The sequence below is a fragment of the Peromyscus maniculatus genome, chromosome 4, assembly GCF_049852395.1.
Source record: "Peromyscus maniculatus bairdii isolate BWxNUB_F1_BW_parent chromosome 4, HU_Pman_BW_mat_3.1, whole genome shotgun sequence".
Lineage (NCBI taxonomy): Eukaryota > Metazoa > Chordata > Mammalia > Rodentia > Cricetidae > Peromyscus > Peromyscus maniculatus.
In genome coordinates this window covers 139,803,703-139,825,505 of record NC_134855.1, presented here as the reverse complement: position 1 = coordinate 139,825,505, position 21,803 = coordinate 139,803,703, and the positions used below count along the sequence as shown (strand labels likewise).

General features: G+C 50.0%; 1 protein-coding gene across 9 annotated transcripts; it reads left to right on the top strand.

Annotated features, from left to right (window-relative positions):
- Positions 1 to 3: 3 nt before the first annotated feature.
- On the top strand, positions 4 to 19,921 carry Rnf114 (ring finger protein 114). 9 transcript variants are annotated; one of them, XM_076571127.1, is made up of 9 exons: positions 4 to 258; positions 5,082 to 5,179; positions 7,434 to 7,657; positions 7,902 to 8,067; positions 11,902 to 12,052; positions 15,565 to 15,671; positions 16,114 to 16,228; positions 17,632 to 17,739; positions 18,362 to 19,921. In XM_076571127.1, exons 4-9 carry the CDS (start codon positions 7,925 to 7,927, stop codon positions 18,425 to 18,427), a joined length of 690 nt encoding a protein of 229 aa, XP_076427242.1. In that variant the 5' UTR covers positions 4 to 258; positions 5,082 to 5,179; positions 7,434 to 7,657; positions 7,902 to 7,924; the 3' UTR covers positions 18,428 to 19,921. The 9 variants fall into 9 exon arrangements, with proteins under 9 accessions (XP_076427242.1, XP_076427243.1, XP_076427240.1 ...); XM_076571126.1 differs by having other exon boundaries at positions 91 to 427; XM_076571124.1 differs by having other exon boundaries at positions 91 to 427; positions 5,029 to 5,179.
- The last annotated feature ends 1,882 nt before the right edge of the window (positions 19,922 to 21,803 follow it).

Below are 21,803 nucleotides of genomic sequence, written 5' to 3'. Positions count from 1 at the left end.
GCCCTCAAGAGGCTGGGTCGCGGCTGCGCGGTGAGCCTGAGGAGGGGCGGCGGAAGCCGGTGGCCAGCAGGTGAACACGAAGGACGGAGAGCAAAGAGGAGGAGGCGGGAGATGAAAGGAGGGGGAAATGCGGGGGGTCAGCGCTTCTCCGCGGAACCCGACCTCACCCCTTAAGGACAGTCGAGGAGGCACAAGCGGAACCCGGAAGCAAATGAACTGGAAGTGACGCGCAGCGCTCCGCCCACAGACGCTGGTTAGGCGAGTTGTCATGGAAACGGGTTCCAGAGCGGTGGGGAGATTGGTTTTTCCACCTGACCGGCTTTCCCCTGGTCAAGACCGTGCTTGAGAGCCCCGACTGACGTCGAACCCCGCGATCCTATTTCAAAGACGAAACCGCGGAGGGTAGAGAGCCAAAGCCTAGGCGGAGGTCAGGCGAGACTGGAGAGAGGACCGTGGGTGTTACCACTGGCGACCGGGGTCGGGGATGCGGATCCAGGGATGGGGGAGTGGGGGACTCAGGAGAGGGCTCAGCGTTTAGAAGCACTTATTGCTTTCAGAGGACCCGGGTTTGATCCCCAGAACCCACATGGAGGCTCACAACCATCCATAACACCAGTTCCAGGGGATCTGATGCCCTCTTTGACCTCCACGGGTACCAGTCACGCACGTGGTGCACATGCATAGATGCAGGCAACACATACATAAAATAAAAATAAACCACTACATAGCGAAACTCTGTCACAAGTGATAATAACAATAATGGGAATCCATTATTCCCATTAACCCATAGATTGGACCTAACGGCGCGGTTCTGTAATCCCAACTATTCCAAAGGCTGAGTCAGGAGGATTGTGAGTTTAAGGCTAACATGAATAACTTAGCGAGCTCATGTCTAAAAAAAAGAAAATAATAAAAGGCTGGGGCTGTGGTTCAGTCCTAGAACCCTTGCCTAGCCTGTGTGTACTCCCTGGGTTCAGTTCCCAACAATGAAAAAGGAGAGTGAGGAGACTCCCAGTGTTGACTTAACTGATTACTAGCAGTGTGGCCTTGAATAAGCTCTTAACCTCTCTGAGCCTCATCATAACACCTTTTAAAAGCTTAAAAGCAATAATAATAATAATAGCAATAGCAGACTGCCTAGTGAGATGTAGTCAGAATGAACTACATAGAAATTGCTCAGAACATATCGAGCACAGACTAAGGACCTAAAGGAGTTGTTTGAGACAGGTAGCCCAGGCTAGTCTGAGCTCACTGTGTATTCTGGCCTGGACCTCACTTGTAGGCCAGGCTACTCTCAAATTGTGGAGCTCAGCCTGCCTCTGTCTCCTGAATGAAGCTGGCTTCTTCCCTCAGTTATGTAACCATGGAAACCATGGGGGCAAGAGCAATCCTCCCATGTCCTTTGGGACCTGCAGTCTTGACTCATGTCCGGACAGCTTGCCACTTGACTTCTCAGAGGTCTCTCTAAACTCCTGTTTGCCAGGTGACTGGGAGCTCCCCGAGAGATGAACTTAAGCGGGCTGTGCTGGAGAGATGGCTCTCAACCTTTAAGGGATGACTGCTCAAGGACCTGGGTTCAGTTCCCCAGAACCACATGTCAGTCTCAGGGAATTAGACACCCTCTTCTGGCCTCCGAGAGGGCACTGCATGTGGTGCACAGTTATACATTCAGGCAAAAAAAAAAAAAATGATTATACACGAATTTTTTTTTTTAACTTGAGAGATGGAGTTTGGTTTGCTGCAGAATCCTTAGAGTTTGCCAAGTACCAGACACATACATAAGGCATGGATCATATTTTCAATTGGCTGCAATTTTTGTTTTTTTTTTTTGAGGCAGTCCCAATGTGTAGCCTGACTGTCCTGGAACTCAGTATGTAGCCCAGGCTGGTCTTGAACTCACAGAGCTCCACCTGCCTCTGCCTCCTGAGTGCTGGGATTAAAGGCGTGCACCGCTGTACCCTGCCTTTTCACTTCACACACACACACACACACACACACACACACACACACACACACACACACACACACACACACACCCCAGCTCTCCACACCCTGCTGCCTGGCTGTGCATGTCCTTCCCAGCACCTCTTACCTTCCCTGTGTTGCTGGCTAGTGTCCAGCCCCAACTCAGTCTTGCTTTCTTTCTGGAATCTTCTGATTTCTCCAGCTAAAGGACCCAGAGCCTTTCTCTTCTGGCTCCTCACAACACTCTTTTGTAACTGTATCTCAGCTCTCGGCACTGGAGGCCACATATGTATTCAGCCTGATGTCTGCACCACGACCCACGTTCCTTCCCATCTGTAGTCCCCAGGAGCTCTGTGCCTGTCTGACCAGGAGCCATCCAACTGGTGTCCTTTGATTGTAGGAGTCACTCTTAGAACCAGGGTGACACCAGCAAAGTAAAGCCAGTAGGGTTTGCCTGAAAGCTTGATCTAATTCCACAATGAGTTCAGGTTAAGATAGTGTGCTGCATTTCCCGATGATCCAAGTTCAGTTTGTAGCTCCCACATCAGGCTCCTCACAACCTTCAACTCCAAGGGATCCAACACTGTGTTCTGGCTTTACCTCTGAGGGCACCTGCACTCACAAGGCAGGCACACACACATGATTAAAAAATCAAAATAAACCTTTCCAAGCCAGGAGTGGTGGTGCACGCCTGTAATCTCAGAACTCAGGAGGTCGAGACAAGAGAATCAGGAATTCAAGGTCGTCCTTCCTAATAGTGAGTTGAGGCCAGCCTGAGCTACATGAGACCCTGGCTTAATTCCCCAAACAAGAAGAGAAAATAAAAGCCCTCTCAGCAAGTGTGACAAGCTTGCATTTTCACATGAGGCTTCGAGAAAGTCCCTTCCACCTCTGTGGTTCTGTGACAGCCAAGAGGGAAGCCCTGATGATGGAAACATGTGACATTTCCTGTCAGAAAAGACCCAAGGTCTCAAGACAGGCACATCTCTCATCCTTCACACAAATGAAGACTTGTGGCTTCTGTGCTTGGTATCCAGACTTCGTTACATAATGATTAGCAGGTTACATAATGATCACGTGCCAACCATCAGGCACCCTCACTTTTTAGGAGCCAACACTCTACCTACCTCTTTCTATTTTTTATGATTTTTTTTTTCTGTAAATCACAAGAGTAGCAGGATTCCAACAATACAGAAGCACACAGAACAAAAACCAAAAGAGGAGCTACCCTGTGACCCAGCAGTGGGCCTCCTCGGCCTCTGGGAGAGGAACACGAGTGCAGGAAGCTGTGTGGCTACAGTGGCAGACAGGAGTCGATTGTAAACAGCAGCAGGTGAGTGGAGTCTCTGCCTAACCAACCTGTACCTGCAGAGGATGATGGAGCTCTACACGATGCCTCACAACGTACCTCAAAAAGTGTGCAAGGAAACACACACTGTGTGACACAAGCAAACAAAACAAGCACCGGCCAGATCACAGAGTTTAGGTTTGTGTAAATATCCACAGCCAACCAGAGACAGGAATATAGACCAGATGCCTGTTTCCCCCCAGGCATTCCAGTCTCAGCACTGAGGCCGAGGCAGGAGAATGCCTGTGAGTTCAATACCAACCTGAGACCTAAGCAGTGAAAAGTGGTCTGGTTGGGGGGCAGAGGAGGCACTGGACAGTTAAGAACCCTTGCTGTCTTTCCAGAGAACCAAGGCTCAGTTCTCAGCACCCATCACAAAGCCCACGGTCACCTGTGGCTTCAGCTCCAGGGGATCTGACGCCGAGCTGCACATAAGAAATAAGTCTTGGCAGCATGTGGTGACGCACGCCTTTAATCCCAGCACTCAGGAGGCAGAGGCAGGCAGATCTCTGTGAGTTCCAGGACAGCCTGGTCTACAGAGTGAGTTCCAGGACAGCCAGGGCTACACAGAGAAACCCTGTCTCAAAAAAAAAGTGGGGGGGGGCAGGCTGGAGAGATGGCTCAGTGGTTAAGAGCACTGACTGTTCTTCTCAAGGACCCGGGTTCAATTCCCAGCACCCACATGGCAGCTTACAACTGTCTATAACTCCAGTTCCAGGGGATCTGATACCTTCACATCAATGCACATAAAATAAAGTTAAGTAAATTTAAATAAATAAATAAATAACCCACAATTTGTTTTAAATGATTTTATGTGCATGGGTATTTTGCCTGCATGTTTATCTGTGCACCACATGTATGCCTGGTGCCCATGGAGGCCAGAGAGGTCAAGGCGTTCAGATCCTCTAGAACTAGAGATACAGACGGTTGTGAACCTCCACGTGAGTGCTGGGAATCAAACCTGAGTCCTTTGGAATAGCAACTAGCATGGTTTTGGTTGTAAAGTGCTTGCCTCACAGCCTGAGGCCTCAGGTTCAACCTCCAGTACTCAAGTAGTGAGTTCCACAGTTTGGGGTGGGTTTGAGCTTATGCACAGGTCTGGCCCTTCCTCTCGGCTGGAGGGAAGAAAGAACCAGGAGACGAAAAGAGGTACTGAGGTACCAGAGCCTGGCACACACTCTGCCGGGCATAGCAGGAATGGCATCTTCTAAAGTGCTAGCTCACAGTGTCTGATGAGCACAGGAGAGCCTGAAGCCTCTCTGCCTCAGGCTCCACAACTGTCAGCTTCCACATGCTAACAGCACCCACTGGATGCAGCTGACACTAGGCGGTCCACACAAGCACTTGACTCCGCGCTCAGCAGCAGCTGTCATTATCGGGGCTGGGTTGGTAACAGCCCTTGCTCACCTGAAACCTGCTATGTAGCCTAGGCTGGCCTAGAACTCTGCCTCCACTTCCTAGGTGGGGGATTACAGGTGTGTGCAGCCACCTTCCAGCTTAACCATTGATTTTTGTTTGTTTTTATATTTAGTTATTGTGTTTGTGGGTGTGGGGGTGTCGCTGCACACCACAGCACATGTGTATGGAGGAGGTCAGAGGACAGCATGATGGAGTCACTTCTCACCTGCCTCCATGGCCCTGGGGTCCAACTGAGGTCACCAAGCACCTAACCCACCTTGCCAACCCTCCGTCTGCTTTTATTCCCGTCCCTGCAGAACTGAGAGCCGCTCCACTGCCGACCGATCTCACGTCCTTCTTTTCCCTTCAGAGCTTCACACTGTCACCAAGGCCGAGGACGCACTGTGTATCAGCACGCCGTCCCTGAACACAAGGCAGCTCTGCTGCCCATGCCTGCTTCCATTAGAGGTGTGGGTCCTGAAACCTGACTGTCCTTTTGACTGAGTGAAATATCCCTGACACATCTTTCAAGGACCTTCCCTCTGGGTGATAAGCCCTTTATAAAGACTTGAGTTTTTTTATTTTAATTACATTTATTTGTTTTGTTTTCTGTATCTTTTTCCTGCATGTATGTATGTGTACCATGCGCATGCTTGGTGCCCCTGGAAGTCAGAAGAGAGCATTGGATCCCTTGGAATTTTGCAGTTATAAACAGTTATAAGCCAACATGTGGGTGCTGGGAATTGAACCTGGATCCTTTGCAAGACTAATAAGTTCTCTTCTGAGTCATCTCTCTAGCCCCTAATTTTTTTATAGATTTATTATTTTAATTTTATATGTATAGGTGTTTTGCCTGCATGTGTTGTGTGTGCCACATTTGTGCCTGGTGCCCACAGAGACAGAAGAGGGGTCAGGTTCCTTGGGGCTGGAGTTACCGTTGGTTGTGTGCTGCCTGATGTGGGTGCTGGGAACCCAACTCAGGTCCTCTGGAAGAGAAGTCAATGCTGAGCTCCCTGCCCACATTGTCCAGCCTTTCCCTAACTGCATGTATGTAGGCTGTCTCGTAATGGTGAGTATATGCTTCATGTCAGACCATGTGTGGAATCATCTCTCCAAACCTGGCATTCCTAACCTGTATCCATAGTCCCTTCCTCAAGGTTATCTTGTTGGTTTGGTTTGTCTTCATTTTTGGAGACAGGATGTCATGTATCCCAGGCTGGCCTAGAGCTGGCTATGCAGACAAGGATGACCTTGAACTCCTGACTCTCCTGCCTTTCTCTCCCAACAATTGGAATTAGAGGAGTGCCCACCTTGCCTGGTTTATGCCATGCTGGGTCATGTATTCGGGCAAGTACTTCACCAAAAGAACCCTTTCCCAGCCCTGAGGACGTTGTCATGGTCACTGGATGCGATGTCAGGAGGAAAGGCCTTCACCTGAGCCTGCTAGGGAATGAGTGTGCAACAGGTGTGTTACCCTGTGAGGCTTACTGTCCTCCTCCAACCTGGGTTGCTGGAGGCTGAGGAGGCCACCTCAGCCTGCACTGAGCACTCATTGACCTGGCAGAGGCTCTTGCCAAAAGCAGGCACATGTGTTCTCTGGCTTCTTCACAACACTTGCTTCCCCTTTTCTCACAAATATAAACCTCACTGCCAGTGCTTCAAAGCCCTCATGCTACCCACGAGTCCAAAGGTACCTGGCTAAGAGCTATCATTACTGGGGACCCACCCTTCCAAAACCACCTCCAAGGAGATACAGCTCACAGGGCTGGGTCTTGAGCTCAGCTGGGTGCTGCTTAATTGCTCTGAAAACAGTCCCTGGAGGCCACAGCTTCTGCTTTGTACTGTACAGCCCTTAAAGCACCAGGCCTCAAAGAGCCGTTTGCAGAATGCAAGCATCTCTGCCCTTTGAAGCATACAAAGAAAAGCCACACTCAGTGTCCTCGTCACATATCCGTATAGTCCCTTGGCAGAGAGAAAGGGGAAGTAGGGGGCTGGAGAGATGATTCAGCAGTCAGGAACATTTGTTGCTGAGGCCCAGAGTTCAGATCCCTGCACCCACATGGGGTGCCTCAAAAGGGACAGTAACTCCAGCTCCAGGTGATACAACATCCTCTTTTGGTCTATGGAGGCAACTGCACACACAGGTGCATAAATACACATATATGAATAAAAAATAAACCTTTTTTGTTTGTTTGTTTGTTTGTTTTTCGAGACAGGGTTTCTCTGTGTAGTTTTGGTGCCTGTCCTGAATCTTGCTCTGTAGACCAGGCTGGCCTCGACTCACAGAGATACGCCTGGCTCTGCCTCTGAGTGTTGGGATTAAAGGCCTGCGCCACCACCGCCCGGCAAAAAATGAATCTTTAAAAAGAAAAAGGGGGGGTAGGAAATCAGGCAGGCACAATACAAGTACAGTACGCTCTGGGGCCCAAAGGCCTGAATTCAGGTCTCCACTGGGACTCTGGGTGTGCACTGCCACACCTGGTGTACACAGTGCCAGGATTCTGAGTGTGCACTGCCACACCTGGCACACACACAGTGCGGGAATTCTGTGTGTGCCGGGCAGCCAACCCTCGGTTGACACTGGACATCAGTCACTGCCAGCACCCAGCACCTGCCAGAACCCTTGGCACTAGCAACCCTGGCTGGTCCTTCACAGCCCAGTGTCTTCCTGCTGCACCTCTTTGCAGTCCAAGCCTCTGACTATTTTATTTTGTTTTTCCAGGATGCACAAGCCATAGAGGAGGGGCACAATCCTTAGAGGACTGGAAAGATTTACGGGAAGGGGTGAGTATGTGAGATACACACGCACCCCCTTGGAGGAAATCCTACCACCTTGTTTTCAGTCAGGAAAAAATCTTGAGAAATCTGATGAGATCATCCAGCTACATCCGGTGGTGCTGTCAGAGGCAGGAGGTTGGAAGGTTCAAAGCTCGCCTGGGCAAGTTGGTGAGTTGGCCAAGGTCAACTTTAATAACAGGACTCACTCACGGTGTAGCTCGTATGGGCACGGAGTGGCCGGGTCACCTCCCGCCGAGAGCCTGCCTTCTCCAGGCGGCCACCACCATACCTGGGTGGGCGGTGGCTTCCAAGGGCCTGTGGCCGTAGGCTCCGCCCACCTCCCCGCCCCCGTCCCTCGCGCGTGCGCCAACGCCGGCGGCCCCGCCCCGCTCCGCGGCTATTTCTCTGGCAGCGCCGACGCTCCTCAGCGGCAAGATGGCGGCGGCGCAGCAGGACGCCCGCGGTGGAGCGGCGTCCGTGACGAGGCCCGCGTCAGACACTGACCCCCTCAGCCGCTTCACGTGTCCCGTGTGCCTGGAAGTGTTCGAGAAGCCGGTGCAGGTGCCCTGCGGACACATGTAAGTGGCGGGCGCCTGACGGGAGGGGGCGCGGGCGCCTGACGGGAGGGGGCGCGGGCGGCCGGGGCGGCCGGGGCGGGGGCTCGGCGGCCGGCCGGTCCCCTCGACCTCGGCGTCGCGCCCCCCACGCCGCGGGCTGTGCGGCCGAGGGGTGCGCGTGACCGCCGGGCTAGCTCGGGACCGAGGGGACGTGTCGGGAGGCGCGGCCTTCCCCGCCGACCCGGCGCTCACCGAGGCGCGCTCCGCGCGGGCTTCCATGACGCCCCAGGTCCCTGTCCGGGCCGCCTCAGCCGGCGCGAGGGCTGAGCGAGGGCGGCCGTGGGCTCCCCTGGGCGCCGTGACCGGCCGTGCAGCCGGGGGTCCACGACCTCCTGCTTCACTCCCTCCCGCTCCGCTCAGATTGTCCCCCGGGCGTTGGCCGCGGTGACCCCGCCACGCCAGCGCCCTGGGGACCCACAGGCGTCCCCGCTGCCGCCCTGGGCGGGCCGGCCCTTCCCAGGTGAATGAACTTGAAAGGCTCCCTTGCGGCAGCCTCGCCTGCCAGGCTGTCCCCAGGCCCGGTTTGATCCAGAAACGCCGCCCGCGCAGGGCAGGACAGGGCCTTCCCAGCAGCAAAAGCTGCTTGTTGTTGCTTCCCGGGACGCCGAGATCCTGCCAGCTCTAGTTTCGGTCTGGGTAACCTGGACCCATCCCCGCTCCCCCCTGCAGTGGCTTTGCTCTTTTCCTTACAGAGCAGCATGTTGGGACCACAAGGACAGAGTGCCATGTCCTTTTGCCCCTTGCTGTAAACCAACGCTCAGCACTGAGGGCATCCCTAGACCCCTCGCAGTCAGCTGGAGTGTCTGCATGCCTGCCCTCTGTGTGCCGGCTGTGGGCTAGAGTAAGAAGATGATTTGGCCCCCGGGTTGACGGCCCAGGAAGTTGATAGTTATCAAGTGGCCACTGCCTTGGCTCAGAAGGTGAAGGCACTTGTGACCAAACCTGATGACAGTTCACTCCTGGGGAGCCACATGGCAGAAGAATTGACTCCCGAAAGCTGTCCTCGGCGGCATACACATTTCCATGCACACCCGCAAAACATTTTTTAAAACAAGTACCAATGAATGAACGAGCTATGGTGTGGTGTAGGTCACTATGCAGTGGGAGAGCATTACAGGGGTGTTGTGGGAGTGTTAACTGCGAACAAACTTGAGCAGATTGAAAAGCAACCCAAGTTGAGGCCTCCTTGACCTTTTCCTAGGTCAGAGGTCAAGGACCAGCACTGGCATAGCAGACATTACCAGCCCAGTCCTCAGCAGTCTGGTGCAGGCTGAGGTCAGACACACCTTGGTGAGGCAGCTGAAGTCTCTTAGCCGTCTCTGAGTGCTCTTTGCTCTACCTAGTTGATTTTTTCATGTTTGCTTGTGGAGCTGAAGAGTCCCACAGCTGTGGTTGGGACATTTGATTTTTATGAAACTCAGGTCAGACCCTGAGTGGCTGCACCCTCTCTGGTCTGGTGGAGTGCAGACAGCTAGATGCTAAAGAGGCAGGAAGGCTGGACTAGAAACATCCCCATTACTAGGAAGTAGAAACTGAAAGCTCAAGGCACAGGCAGCTTAGAGCTGCTTCCTTGTCAGGGCATAGCTCGGGCATGCCGAGGCTGGTGAGCATTTGATAAGCCAGAAAATAAATTGCTTTTTTCTGCACGCTGGGTCGATTTCCTCTGTTGTCTTGAGTTACTCTTGGGATGGGATTTTGGAAAGGCCCTGCCTTGCCATTTCTCTATGTGATCTGCCACATCACTGTCCCAAAAGCCTTCTTGTCTGCACTTGACACATTCCTTGTCACACATTCCTGTGGCACTCTCTTCGTCCAGGTCTTTGTGGCCTGTGGTTCAGTATCACCTCTTCAGAAGTGCTTCCTGTGCTCACCCTGCCCAGGTCTCTGTGGTGTTATCCTTATTCTCCATCACTGTGTGAAGTTACTATGTTTTCTTCAATTTAAAAATCACAGAGTATCGTGGTCCACAACGTTAATCCCAGCTTCAGGAGGCAGAGACAGGTGGATTTTGAGTTTGAAGCCAGCCTATTCTACAAAGCGAGTTCCAGGACAGCCAGGTTACACAGAGAAATCCTGTCTCAAAACAAAAATAAAAACATATATATATAAAATACACACACACACAGATATCATCATAAGGACAGAGAGACTTGTGTGTCCACTCTGCCCTCAGGTAAATGACTGTCAGGACTCCCAGCCTGTACTAGAATTTTGCCTAACAAATAATAAAGATTTCGTAAAGTAAAAAATGGGTCAACTCTGCTTTAAATACATATCCTGGGCTCTTCCATCAGATTTTGCTAATGTACAATCTGTAGAAATCTGTCAGAGTGGGTGAATAGTGTGATCCCTGTGCCTTCGTAGCCATCTTCCATATGCTTCTCCTCAGGATCACCACCTGCTCTTCATCTTTATCTTCCAGCTGAGTGAGCCAGCAGATGCTGCCTCTGCCTCTGGACCACAGTGTGCATGTCTGTGGCCTCAGAGCTTTGCAGTGCTGGCCATGAGTCACTGTTAGGTTTGCGCTGTCTCCCTCCTCCTCCTTCATATTAAAACTGCTGTTGCTGGGCAGTGGCGCATGCCTTTAATCCCAGCACTCAGGAGGCAGAGACAGGTGGATCTCTGTGAGTTCAAGGCCAGCCTGGTCTACAGAGCTAGTCCAGGACAGGCTCCAAGCTACACAGAGAAACCCTGTCTGGAAAAACCAAAAAAACCAAAATCCACAACTATGCCGTTGTCTGCAGTGCACCAGAATCCATTTCCTGAAACTCGGATTTGATGATAGTGTCTTACTTTAAACCTTTGGCCTGCTTTTGAGAAAAAACTTTTGCCTTCAAAGTGCTGGGATTAAAGGTGTGTGCTATCACCTTCTGTCAAGAAACGCTTTAGAATTTGGGTTCTCTGAGTACATAGAGAATTTTAGTGCACCCCCCCACCCCGTCTTGTCTCTTCACTGTTTAATTTGCAATGTTCCCTTGACACTTTTGAATTTGGGGTTGGTATTTGTTTGCTTTGGTTTTTTTGGGGGGTTTTTTTCTTTTTTTTCTTTTTCTTTTTTTTTTTTTTTTTGAGACAGCCCTCTATGTAGCTCTGGCTGTCCTGGAACTCACTATGTAAACCAGGTTGGCCTCGAACTCAAAAAGAGCCTCCTGCCTCTGCCTCCCAAGTGTTGAGACTGTAAAAAAAATTTTTCTTTTTCTTTTTTTTCCCCATCATGCATTGACTGAAAAAATTAACTTGAGGTCATAGAGTATTCTTCCCCTTGTCTGAAATTGCAGTCTTTTAAGGCTGATCCAGAGGCTGCCTCTGAGGGCCGCTGCGTCCTGTTCTTGGGTTATACCAGCTCCACGGGTTTGTATGTGCCCATGCTTTGCTTTCACCTCTGAGAGTAGCAGTTCCACTTACTGTTTCACATGTGCTTAGACACCCGAGTTATGTGTCTGCTATACATAGGTCATTCTCCAGTGTCCTCCGGGTGGGCATAACATCGCCACACACAAGAAAATGGGGTCAGGCGACCCCACCAAGACTCCCTAATGACAGGAACTAAGCTTTGACAGCTCAAGCATGATGCCTTTCTCCACCTAGTGTAGTGTGTGTGCGCGCCTGTGTTCTCCACAGTGTCCCCAACCCCCAGCCACAGTTGTTTTCTGCCCTGAAAGGGCTTAGCATTGTTTTTGAATGAGTAGGAAATAGGCTGTCAAATCCATTATTCATTGGTGTCTTTTAAAGAGTTGATCCACTTTTGTTGTCTTGTCTCTTTGCATGACAGGTTCTCTGTATGTCTTGTTCTAGCTTTTGCTCTGCATGCCTGCAGGAATGTCTGAAGCCGAAGAAACCTGTCTGTGGGGTGTGTCGCAGCGCTCTGGCACCTGGCGTCCGAGCTGTGGAGCTCGAGCGACAGATCGAGAGCACAGAGACTTCTTGCCATGGCTGCCGTAAGAATGTATGTGGACATAACATGGAGAGTCCTTGTCTTTCGGTGATGAGATGGTAAAACGGTGCAAGTGTCTGAAGTTAGAGCCTGAGTAGTGACTAACAGCACAAGTGCATGCCTGCTGTGTGTGGTGGCGGCGGCTGTGCTGCTGGGGTTTGGGGGTTTTTTTTTGTTTTTGTTTTTTCCTACGACTTTGCTGGCTTTTTGTTTTGTTTTGTTTTCATGAGTTGGTTTAGTGATTTATACATTTTACCCTTGAAATCCATAGGAATAAACCCCCGCCCCGTAAAAGACCCATCTTGAGCTGGGGAGTAGTGCCCACCTCTAAGCACTTGAGGACAAAGGTAGCAAGGCAAGGAGTCCCCAGCAGCCTAGTTACTAAGACCTGCTGTAGAAAGTGTTAACTCTTGTGTGCTTTCTGTTTTCATTAGAATATTAAGGGTGTTTCATTATTTTATATACATATACATACATATATATACACATACATACATACATACATACATACATACATACATATATATATATATATATATATATATATATATATATATATATTAGTGGCTCAAAACATCTTGGGTGCAGGGCAGTGGTAGCACACGCCTTTGGCGGATCTCTGTGAATTTGAGGCCAGCCTGGTCTACACGGAGAGATCCTGTCTCGAAAAAATTGAGGCTAGGGGTGTAGAAGTCTCCACTGAGCTCAAAGGAAAGCTTCATAGTCTGTCACTAGTCATAAATTTACTGCTTTTGTTTTAACCCTTGAAAGACTCCTGAGTCAGGTGAGATGGAGAGACACTAGCAATGTCTACCTACCAATGGGATGTGGCCGTGCTGCGCAGTTATACAGGGCTGCATCACTGTGTAACTGCTGCTGAAGCACAGATAGCTAGTACTTTATCTTCCTTATTGGTTCTTAAATCATTATAATATTTTATTCTCAATAGTAAAAAAATAAATAAAACACCACTGTTTGTTCCTCCACAGACCCCTCTTGAAAGGTGGGTCTCTTTGCTGTGTGGTGTTGCACACTGGTGATCCTGGCACTCAGGCTGAGGCCGGAGGATAGCTTTACATTTAAAAAGCTGCTCAGCACTTTGTACCTTTCTTTAGGCGAACATCAGTGTAAATGTGTACAAGCACACAGTGAGGGTACACCCCTGCTGCTTCTTACATTCCTTCATCTTTTTATATTTGAATTTTTTGTTTTACAAAGTTACTAGATAACTTTGTATGTCATCTTGTTGTTTTTAGTTTTCTGTTTTTGTTGTTTTTAGACAAGGTTTCACCACGTAACCCTGGCTAGCTCAGAACTTGCTATGTAGGTAGACCAGGCAGAACTTGGACTGAAGAGTTCCACCTGCCTCTGCCTCTCAAGTGCTGCAAAATTAAAATTAATAGGCATGAGTCACCACAACAAGCCGAGTCTCATTGTCTCTTTTGTTTACTGGACAGTCTCGATGCTCTCCCTGGCTGGCGTGTTTGGTTTATTGGGGGTTTTGTTTTGGTGTTTTTTTGTTTTGGTGTGTTTGTTTTTGAGACAAGATTACTGTGTGTAGTTCTGATTGTCCTGGAGCTCTATATGTAGACGAGACTATCCTGGGACTCATGGAGAGCCACCTGCCTTTGCCTCCCGAGCAGCGCTGGGATTAAATATTCACACCACCACGCCCAGATTATTTGCTTGTTTTAAAACAAAACAAAACAAAGACTCATGTGGCCGAGGCTGGCCTTAAACTGGTCTTCTGCCTCCACCTCTGAAGTGCTGAGATTACCAATGTGAGTGATCATGCTTAGCAAGTTTCTTCCTCTCCTTTTTTTTTTTTTTTCCCCCTTCTCGAGACAGGGTTTCTCTGTGTAGCTTTGGAGCCTTTCCTGGAACTCACTCTGTAGCCCAGGCTAGCCCCAAACTCACAGAGATCCACCTGCCTCTGCCTCCCGAGTGCTGGGATTAAAGGCGTGCGCCACCACCGCCTGGCCAAGATTTATTTAATTTTATGTGTATGTATACATATGTGTCTGCTGGTCCCCTGAAACCGGAGCCACAGACAGTTGTGAACTGCCAAGTGGGTGCTGGTAATTGAACCTGGGTCCTCTGGAAGAGCAGTCAGAGCCCCTTAACCGCTGAGCCATCTCTCCAGCTGGTCTCAGACTCAGTATGTCTGGGAATAACCTTGAATTCTGAACATTGGGCATCATGGTGTAGGTGGCCATAGAATGGATATATCTTTTCCCCTCCATCTTTTCAGAGGGGTTTAGTTTTGGTGCACAGTGAGACTCTTACAGTCTATACAGGCTTGTTCCCACATTTATTTTCAGGCGCCTCAGTGGGCAGCTGAGTCCAAGTGCTCTGAGCTGGCTCTAGCTCCTAGGTTGGCAGCTGAGTCAGTGTGCTCTGGCTGGTGCCTGCAGCTCTGGGATTGGAACCTTGTCTCTTCATAGTTTCTTCATTTTGAATCTCAACACACTAGCCTTAATCTTTGTCTTTTTTCATGCACACTTTTCTCCTCGTGTGCTTTAATTTTCTCCATTTGCAAGGTTAGTAAAGTGGTGTGTTATTGTACCAGTGTACCAGCACTGGGAAAGTGGAGGCAGGAGGATCGAAAGTTCAAGGCCTGCCTGGGCTATGTGAGACCCTGTCATAAAACAAAATAAAAATGGATGGTTTTAATGGTAGATGTGCCCATCACATCTCTCTCTCCTCCTTTCTTCTGTATAACTCTTTAAGAGCTCTCAAACAGGTGTGTGAGTGTCTGTCTGCATTCTCTCCTGGGGAGACGGAGACAAGAGGGTTTCTCCAGGCCTACTCGGGGAATGAATATAAGACCCTGTTACAAAACAACAAAAATACAGCTGCAGGCAGACCAAAACACTGTCCAGTCTCTGTGGGTTAAGCTAGCCTGGAACTCTTAGGAGTCTTTCTGCCTTACCCTCCCAGGATCCTTGAGATCACTGATGTGTGCCACCATGCCTGGGTAAACGACAAATTCAAATGTGAGTGTAGGGCCAGTGAGGTGACTTTGTAGGTAATAGTGCTTGCTGCCTAATCATGACACGTGAGACCTGAGTTCAGAGAGATGCAATAGCAGAATCTTCTGTAATACCACAGGAGAATGAGCAGAAGCTTGGGGGACACCCAGCCTGGCTTACATAGTACTGAAAGTCCTTGTCTCAGTCAGGGTAGAAAAGGGGGCCAGCACCTTGTGTGGCCTCCACACAGATCACGACACATGCACAAAATAAATAGGAAGAATGTAGACGACTTTTTAAAACATCACTGGATTTGGAAAATGTCGGTAAGCAGAGAGCAGATGGTGAGAGTGACCTCACAGTGGAAGCAGATGTAGGAAGTGAAACAGGCATCCTGGTGTGGTGAAAAACTGCAGCAGCCTGCTTTCTGCCCTCTGCGTAGTCAGGAGTTCTGTGATTGTGAACCCAGTGTGTGGTCTGGTTCTGCCCCTGGTTTGGGATCACCTCTTGATGGCTCCTCACTGACTTGTGGTCCCACTCTTTCTATTCAAGTACGTCCTGTCTAAGATGAGAGCTCACGTGGCTTCATGTTCCAAATACCAGAATTACATCATGGAAGGTGTGAAGGCCACCACCAAGGATGCATCCCTTCAGCCAAGGTAATGACCTCTCCCCAGAAAGATGTGGATGCTTGTGGTATTGGCGGTTTTAGGTGTGTGGATTTGGGGAATTGGAGAGATGTGATCACTGATGCTAGCTGAGGTTGAGAGCTTCTGGGGTGCAGGATGTCCTCATGTGTTCCTGTGTTAGCCCCCGTGCTATGGTATCAAACACTCAAGTCTAGCCGGGCGGCAGTGGTGGCGCACGCCTTTAATCCCAGCACTTGGGAAGCAGAGCCAGGCGGATCTCTGTGAGTTCAAGGCCAGCCTGGTCTACAGACAAGATCCAGGACAGGCACCAAAACTACACAGAGAAACCCTGTCTTGGAAAAACAAAAACACCTCAATTCTAACGCATGATGGTTTTGGTTCTTTGGAACATGCAGTGGTTGAGATGGTGTGGAATGCTTCTCAGGGTGCTCTTCTGTATCTCACCTCCCAGAAATGTCCCAAACCGGTACACCTTTCCTTGTCCTTACTGTCCTGAGAAGAACTTTGATCAGGAAGGACTTGTGGAGCACTGCAAATTATCACACAGCACGGATACCAAGTCTGTGGTAAGAATTATCTTTTCTTTGACTAAGTAAAAAGTCAGACATACAGAAAATTATCAGACTATCCATTGAAGTCTTACCCTTCACCTAACAGCATTTTGCCAAAATTTGCTTAACTGTGTTGTATATATATGTATGGTTTTGATGAGCCATTTAGGAAGAAGTTAAAGATACTATGACCTTTTCCCCTCTTAAGTTCTTCAGCATATATCTTAACATTTTATTAAAAATCACTTAAACAACAAAGAGTCTCATATAGGTTATGTTGGCCTCAAACTCATCATGTAGCCAGGGCTGGTTTTGAATATCTGATCCAGGATTGCAGGCCTGAGCCACCAAGCCCAGCTCTGAATATTTTGTTATTTCCTTATTGTGCTGGTGGTTCAACCCTGGGCCTGACCTATTATAGGCAAGTGCTCTTTATTAAGCCATGTCACCAGCTCAGAAGCTGTCAAGGTTAAGTGTGGTGCTGTCAGAACTGGTAGAGATGATCTAAGCCCCCAGCCCCTTTCAAGATTGGGTGCTCTTGTTCATAGGCAGTCAGAAGGAAGTGACAGAGCAGGTGCCGCCTCCTTATCTAGCTAGGCTCACAGCTAACGGCTCCAAACTCGACCATCCAAACACCTACCAGGGGTCTGCAGTCAGCCCACAGAGAAGTCAGCTCCAGCTGAGGGGCGTCTTCCAGGTTCCAAAGTAAAAGGTGACCTCTGAAAGGCCTGGAAGTAGGGTGGCCACAGCCTAGTTAAGGCAGGGCTGTGCAAACTTGGAGAGCTGAAATGGAGTTGGTGGCTTGGATTCAAGGAGGCAAACTTGAGGTTTTTGAGTTTATGGAAGCCGAGTTTGCCTCCTGGACTAAGGAGAAAAGCTGGGATGGTCTGCAGGTGAGGAAAACTGCTGCCTGTTGAGTTCAGTGAACAGAGCAGGGAGTCAGAGAGTCAGGAGCTGTGCCACATGCAGTGTCCCCGTGCTGCTTCACTCCCATCTGAGCCAGGGCAGCCTGCTCTGCCGTGCCCCCAGTCACTCCCTGATCCTCCTTCCTCTGCCTCTTTGGTGCTGAGACGTCAGGTGTGTGCTCTGTGCCTGCTCAGATTGGCTTTTGGCGTGCACAGGCCTTATCCCTGTCATTTGGGCCTTTACTTTATTATCATTGGTGTAAAGCTGAATTTTACTTTGTTGGGAATCGTAAAGTCCATCATTTTACGAGCCTGTCACCATTCCCACATGTCATTTGAATTGATAGACAGTGTTTTCTGGGTTGCTTCATGTTTATGGGGCAGAGTGACCAGGCCTTGTACCTGGGCTTGTCAGTAAAGCTGTCCTACAGAAAAGGGGCTGAGCAGAGGTCACAGAGGGCTAGGTTTAGCTCAGGCATCATCAGGTCACAGCACCTTGCTTCCTCCTGACAGGTTTGTCCCATATGTGCCTCGATGCCCTGGGGAGACCCCAGCTACCGCAGCGCCAACTTCATGGAGCATATCCAACGCCGCCACCGCTTTTCCTATGACACTTTTGTGGTGAGTATGTACCTATCCCAGGGGACAGCACTGCTGCCCCATTTTCTGGAGGGGGTGCAGCTGGCACTATTCAGGGTTGAAGAGCTTCCAGTCCCAGAGGGAAGCTGCACAATGTCTCCTCGTGGGCGGGTGAGTACCAGAGTGGGGCTTAAGATACCCTGGTAGAACTCGGGTTCTTGTGCTCGACACAACAGGCTGTTTATCAACTGAGTCATCTCTGCAGCCCCAGGAATTTTTTATTTTTTAGATTTATTTTTATTTTATGAATGTTTGCACACCACATGTGTGCAGAGCTGCAGAGGCCAGATGTCCGGTTCTCTGGGGCTTGAGTTAACATTGGTTGTGATCCACCATGGGTGATGGAAATTGAACCTGGGTCCTCTGGAAGAGAAGTCTGTGCTCTCAACTACTGAGCTGTCTCTCCAACTCCAAGCTGTTAATTTTTATTTAATGATGAGACAGCAGAGACACTGAGAGATGAAGTAATTTTCCCACTTCCACAGCATCTAAACAGTGACCTGGGGTCCTTAATAGCCTTCTCCAGACCCTCTTGCTAGGCTCCTGCTGAAGGTGGCTCTTCTGGGTGTGAACAGTTAGTTAGGCTGCTGTCTTCTGCCCTCAGGATTACGATGTGGATGAAGATGACATGATGAACCAGGTGCTGCAGCGCTCCATCATTGACCAGTGAGCAGGGCCTCACTGTCCACCTCCTTCTGGAGCTTCCATTACCATTAGGTGTGAGCCCTTGACTCCTGCACCACACATGTACTGCAGATCTGGAAATGAGCCATGGCACCAGACAGGGTCACTTCTCCCAGGGTGACAGGACCCTAAGCAGATCCCTGTTTCCTTTGGGCTTTTGCTGACGTCGTCTTCCCCGCTGGTAACCTTGTTTGTCCGTGGTCTGCTCTCACCACACCTCAGCTACTGCCTCCTTTAAGAAGAGTCCAGCTTCTATTCCCACATGTTCTTGTTTCACAGTCATCCTGCTGTCCAGTGTTTGTCTCTTAGGTCCTCCCAGCCAGCCAGGCCCTTCCCTGGGCCATGAATAGCACAATAAAACTGGGACTCCTTTCCTTGGCCCTGAGGTACCTGGGCTCTGCTGTGTACCAGACCAGGGCTGCGCTCTTCTCTTCCTCCTGGGTGACCTTGGGGTTTCATAGACTGATGCTGGAGGTTTTGATCACTGCTGTTTTCCCTGCACCTCCTGCACATCCATAGGACTGACGGCGTCTGTCTTAAATGCCTGACAGTGCCTTTTTAGAATAAGGTGTCACCTTAGAGATGCAGTGCAAGTGTTGGGTAGCAAAGCTGGGCTGCAGTCATCTGTAAGTGGAGAAGTGTGGCTTTTGGTTCTCTTTCACACTGATGAGTGTTCCCAGAGGGCTGGGTCATGTGCCCCTCTGCTGGGTATCTGCTGATATTCTTGCTCTGAAGACTGAAAGAGTCCTGTGTGATGGGAGGAGGGAGGGAGGGCACTGACTGCTGTATGTGCTGCTTGGTGACTGATGAAGCTGAGCATTGCTGTCATACGGGCCTCCTTGCTTAAGTATGTGTTTTAAAACCCTGCCTCTCAGTGAAAAGGCTGTGGCAAAGCCAGCGTCATACTCACTTGTCTCTTCAAAGCCCCTGCTGGGAAGTTAAGAAAGTTAGGCCCCCTGCCGAGGTTGAGGAAGGCGGTCTGCTGGAGACTGTTGAGCAGCAGCTCTAAACGCTCGAAGTCCAGCACATTCTTTATAGTACAATGGACACCACCAGGCCGATGAGCAGGACAGAGCTAGGGCTTGGGGGTCTGTCGTCTCTCCTGTCGTGTGGCTCTGGTCCAGCTGAGACTGCACGCAGTAGTGTGCTTTTGATGCCATACATCACTGTGGCCTCTGCCTGCCAGGGAAAAGCTAACTCAGACCCTCCTAACCAGCAGAGTTGGGTAGGATCACTTTCCCAGTGTTACTGTTTAGAAGGGCCCAGATAATTCCCACTTCACTATACACTCTGGAAAGGTTTGCTCAGGAGACACCAGGAGGGAAGTCGGACACGGCATAGCTGTGCGACAGTGCAACAGGGACCTCTTGTCCTGCCTCTCGTTCACTATTTCTAATACAGTTACTTTCCAGAAAGCGTAGTTCTGTTCTGTTCTGGCTTTTAAAAGGTGAAATACAAATAAATTTCATAATTTATCCAACCATCAAGCTGCAACGTGTTTTCATTAAATAGCTTTTTCTGAAGTCTGGGCCTGGCAGCCTCCAGAAGGTTGTTACTTCAAGGGAGCATTCTTGTCTGTCTCCGAGTCCATCTGGCTTCTAGTCAGTTCTGAGGCTTTGGCAGCTGGGTCTGTCTTCTCTGAAAAATAGCAGAAATTTCCCTCCTCTCCTTTCTGAGTGGGGAATTCACAGTAGCAGGCCAGGTTCTAGACCCGCTGCTGCGGTGACTTCGGTGTGACATTTAAGGGGTTCCAAGGGCTCAGACTTAGGTCCTTGGGGGGGGGGTGCATGTATGAGCACCATGCCAGTTGCTGAGCCCTGATGAAATGGAGTCATGGTATGTAATGAGCCATCTAAAGGAGTGTGAAGAACGGTGCACTAGATGCTACTTGGGATTCTCTGTGGGACTGGCCTCCTGGGCTTTGTTCCCATTTTGGTCCTATAGGGACTTGAATACGGCCCAGAGGTCTCAATACATCCTGTTTCTACCCTGCCCTGCCTTTCCTACTTTGAGAAGAAACACCTAGCCCAGGTGACTGAGATGGCTCATTGTAGCATCTCCAAGGGCCACGTTGCATTCCAGTTGAGCCTTGGACTCCAGTCAGTTTTCATTTATGTCTGTTTGTTTCCTTGAGTTCTGTTAACACTGGGAGTAAAATCCCTTGTAATACTAGAACAGGTCCAAAAGGCATGTGGATTTCTGAGTTTGAGGCTAGCCTGGGTTACATAGTAAGACTGTCTCAAAGGGGGGAAATTTTTTTGAAGTGAGTGAGTCCTGGACTCAGCTGAGTTCAGAGGCCTATGATGACAAAATGTTATTTACCCATGAAGCACTGTGCCAAGGTTGGTGGGGGGGTTGGTCAGTGGAGGAGACTGAGCATGGGTAGGACGCAGGTTGGAGGGTCCTTTGGCTGAGACCAGGCATTGAGGGTTCTGAGGACATGGTCCAGCTTAGATGCAAGGGAGACTCCTCGGACACATGGAGCAGACCAAGAGGCAACCACTGAAGTAGTCACAAGTGTGTGGTTGCACCCGACGTAGTCTCACCCAGTCAGGTGTGGAAGGTGCAGTGTGAAGGCAAGAACTGGGGAGTGACCCCATGGTTGCCCTTGAACCGAAGGCCAGGTAAGCAGAGGTGTGGGAGTAGAGCTCCAGGGTGATGTGGGAGGAATCAGTTACGTTTATTACTGCTGCTCTGGGGTTTGTTCAGTGTGTTAAGACACTCTTGCCCTGCAGTCTAGGCTGGCCTCTCAGCAGTCCACCTACCTCAGCTCCTAAGTGCTGGGATTAGAAGCTGAACACATCTAGAAGAGGCAAGACGTGGAGTTTAGAGCCTTGTGCAGTTAACCAAGGGCCAGCCTGACTCTGGTGTGCCTCTCGTCACTCCACTCCTTGCCTGAGGGCTACACCTCACAGCCCAACTAGCCAGTCTCAAGCTAAAGACGTCTCCCACTGCATCCATCACAGCCCTGTTCTTGCATCGGCTATTTAGTTGCTCAGGAATTAACCTGAACATCAACTTGAACTCTTGTACCTCAGCTCCCCATTATTCCCAGATCAAACTTTAGCTCCTGGGCAGAACATCTTTCTCTCATGCAACTGTCTTCAGCATCTTAAAAGGCCCCAATCTCTAGCCAGGAAGTGTTGGCACACGCCTTTAATCCCAGCACTCGGGAGGCAGAGGCAGGCGGATCTCTGAGTTCGAGGCCAGCCTGGTCTACAGAGTGAGTTCTAAGACAGCCAGGGCTACACAGACAATCTCCGTCTCAAAAACAAAACAAATCCTAGAGTTGAGTTGAACTACGTGGGGCCTTTCCCTCTGGTTACTTCTCTATGGCAGTACTGGGAGAGCCAGGCACAGCC